The 2,774-nt window shown below is 41.0% G+C and overlaps 1 protein-coding gene across 5 annotated transcripts in view; it reads left to right on the top strand.

The window, feature by feature from the left end:
• The window catches only part of PSMB2 (proteasome (prosome, macropain) subunit, beta type, 2), a 49,768-nt gene that overhangs the window by 38,194 nt on the left and 8,800 nt on the right, over positions 1-2,774 (top strand). For all 5 annotated transcript variants that reach the window (XM_011995632.1, XM_011995628.1, XM_011995627.1 and 2 more), the window contains one exon: positions 1,753-1,915. In XM_011995632.1, coding sequence (XP_011851022.1) covers positions 1,819-1,915 — 97 coding nt within the window. In that variant the 5' untranslated portion in view covers positions 1,753-1,818. The remainder of the gene's footprint in view (positions 1-1,752; positions 1,916-2,774) is intronic.

Genomic DNA, 2,774 nt, shown 5'->3' with positions numbered 1-2,774 from the left:
CCTATAGTCCTAGCTGCTCAGGAGGCTGAGGTGGGAAATTCGCCTGAGCCTAGGAGTTTGAGGCTGCAGTGAGCTATGATTGCACCACTGCACTCCAGCCTAGGGGACAGAACAAAATCCTGTTACTCCCCTCCCAACTCCTCCCCCCCAAAAAAGCAAAAACCATGAGTTTTTTAAGGCTGCCAAGTGGCCGTGTTAATCAGTGTTCAAAGAATGTTAAATGCCACTTTTAGGACCATTAGCTGTTACACACTTCATGCTTCATAATGAGGTGTCTCACTTACTGTGCGTTTAATTAAATACATACACAAATTTAGGAATGAGGACATATCCATGGGCAAGGCCTGCGTACTCCCCGCTGAAGTAAATGCAAGAGGAGAAACACATCCTGCAGAGAAAAAGAAAGCCATATAAAATCGAAGTCCCACCCCTGATGCCTGGGGGCATCAGACTGAATTTAACATGGTAAATGGCGCAGCTGGTGTAGAAAAAAATAATCATCCATTTGGAGATGAAGAGCAACGCAGACTTGGTCACGGTTCTCTATAAAACTCATGTTTTTAGATTTGCAGGTAATACAAAGAAAAGATACCTATAAATCCAAGTTATAATTATTTTTTATTGCTTTTTATTTGTCTCAAAATTACTTTTCAGTTAAGTCTGGTGATTTGACTTAAATATTTGAGACTTACTATCCCTCCCACCCCATGAGTTGTTTCTTTTCTCTCTCTTTCTCTTGTTTTTTGAACCCAGGCTGGAGTTCAGTGGCACAATCACGGCTCACGGTAGCCTTGACCTCCTTGGCTCAAGTGATCCTCCCACCTTAGCCTCCTGAGTAGCTGGGACCACAGGTGTGCGCCATCATGCCCAGCTAATTTTTTAGTGTTTTGGTAGAAACAAAGTCCCACTATGTTACCTAGGCTGGTCTCAAACTTCTGGGCTCAAGCAAGCCTGCCACCTCAGCTTCCCAAAGTGCTGGGATTATACCTCTGAGCTACTGCACCCAGCTATAAGTTGTTTTTTTAGTAGTGGGCATACAGTTTACCATTTGGGATTGGTCCAGATGCCCAGACTGAGTTTGTTTATTTCATTTGATGTGGTTGGAGCATCTGCTTTTTTCAGTCCGTGGCCTGGCACTCTCAGAATTGTTTATTGGTTTCAACAATTAGGAATGACAAAAGAGCACCTATGCTTTGCCTTTCCAGTGCTTAAAAATTTTTTTTTTGTTTTAAATTTTTGTGCGTTCATAGTAAGTGTATATATTTATTGGGTATATGGGATATTTTGATACAGGCATAAAATGTGTCATAATCACATCAGGGTAAATGGGGTATCTCTCACCTCAATCATTCCTCCTTTGTGTGACAAACAATCCAATTATACTCTTTTAGTTATTTTAAAATATACAGTTAAGCTATTACTAACTATAGTCACTCTGTTTTGCTATCAAATACTTTTGAAGAAGTGCTTTTATACAGGTTCTCATCCGTGGACTTTAAGAAGGTGGCAGCTTTTTCATATACCTAAAGTGCTCCAAATGCCCTTCTGTTCGAAGAGAACAAGCCGATATCCCTTGGCCTGTTACCATACTCCAGGTCCTCTAGATTTCCCTACATTTCTACTTCATTGTGATTTACTCAGTTGCTGCTAATATTTTCTTTCTCTTCAAGAGTCAGAATATTCTCATTTGCCATGGGAAGAGATGTTGGTGTTCTGTTTTAGTTATCACTTTACCATATCTTTTCTTTGCAGACCCCATATCATGTGAACCTCCTCCTGGCTGGCTATGATGAGCATGAAGGGCCAGCGCTCTATTACATGGACTACCTTGCAGCCTTGGCCAAGGCCCCTTTTGCAGCCCATGGCTATGGTGCCTTCCTGACTCTCAGTATCCTAGACCGATACTACACACCAAGTAAGTATTAACACTCTAGGGAGGGAGCAGTGGCAGAGCCCTGCCCTCAGCTGCTTCCCAGGTTTGTCCACCCTTGGAGTTGGGTGGCAGGGCTTGAATAGGATACATCCTAAGAAGCACAAGCAGGTCCCCCTCTGGAAGCTTCACTCTTCTGTCAGTCTTCCAAAAGCTGATGTAAGTCCCATTTTTTGCCAGGCAAAATGAGATAGTACGTATCTCTAGAGCTGGGTTTTGTTTCGAAGGAGGTTTGGAATAGATGTCATAGTGAATAAAACATTTTTATTGGGTTCTAAAGTTCTTCAGTTCTAAGAGTTCAAGTTTTTTCACTTATTTTGCTTTGCCTAGATGCTTATTGGCATCTCAGTAAAGGATGAGTGGGTAAAGCAAGTAGCTGTATATTTGTTTTGAACTTGCGAGGATGAACAGGTCCCCAGCATGTCAACTGAAGGTTTCTTTGCTTAAACATCAAAGCTTTCTAAGGCTACAAATCTGAACCTTCCCTTGGTTGTCACCCAATGGCTGCCTCCTCTTGAAAGAAAAAGCTGTCGCTCTGCTTGTCCATAAAGCGTCAGCTTGGCAAAACTTCTGATACAGGGATGCTTTTTAAAAATTTTATTTTGTAATTGACAAATAATAATTGTACATATATTCATAGAGTACATCATGGTGTTTCAATACATGTAAACAGATCAGGGTAGTTGGTATATCGATCATCTCAAACATTTATCATTTTGTGTTGGGAACATTTAGTATGCTCCTTGTAGCTATTTGAAACTATATATTGTGAGCCATAGTCATTTTACAGTGGTATAGAACAGTACAGTACAGCTTATTCCTCTGTCTAGCCATAATTTTGTAT

Source organism: Mandrillus leucophaeus, unplaced genomic scaffold (assembly GCF_000951045.1).
Source record: "Mandrillus leucophaeus isolate KB7577 unplaced genomic scaffold, Mleu.le_1.0 Scaffold493, whole genome shotgun sequence".
NCBI classification, from domain to species: Eukaryota; Metazoa; Chordata; class Mammalia; order Primates; family Cercopithecidae; genus Mandrillus; species Mandrillus leucophaeus.
The sequence above is the reverse complement of the archived record's forward strand: the minus strand, read 5'-3'. Positions and strand labels throughout refer to the sequence as shown.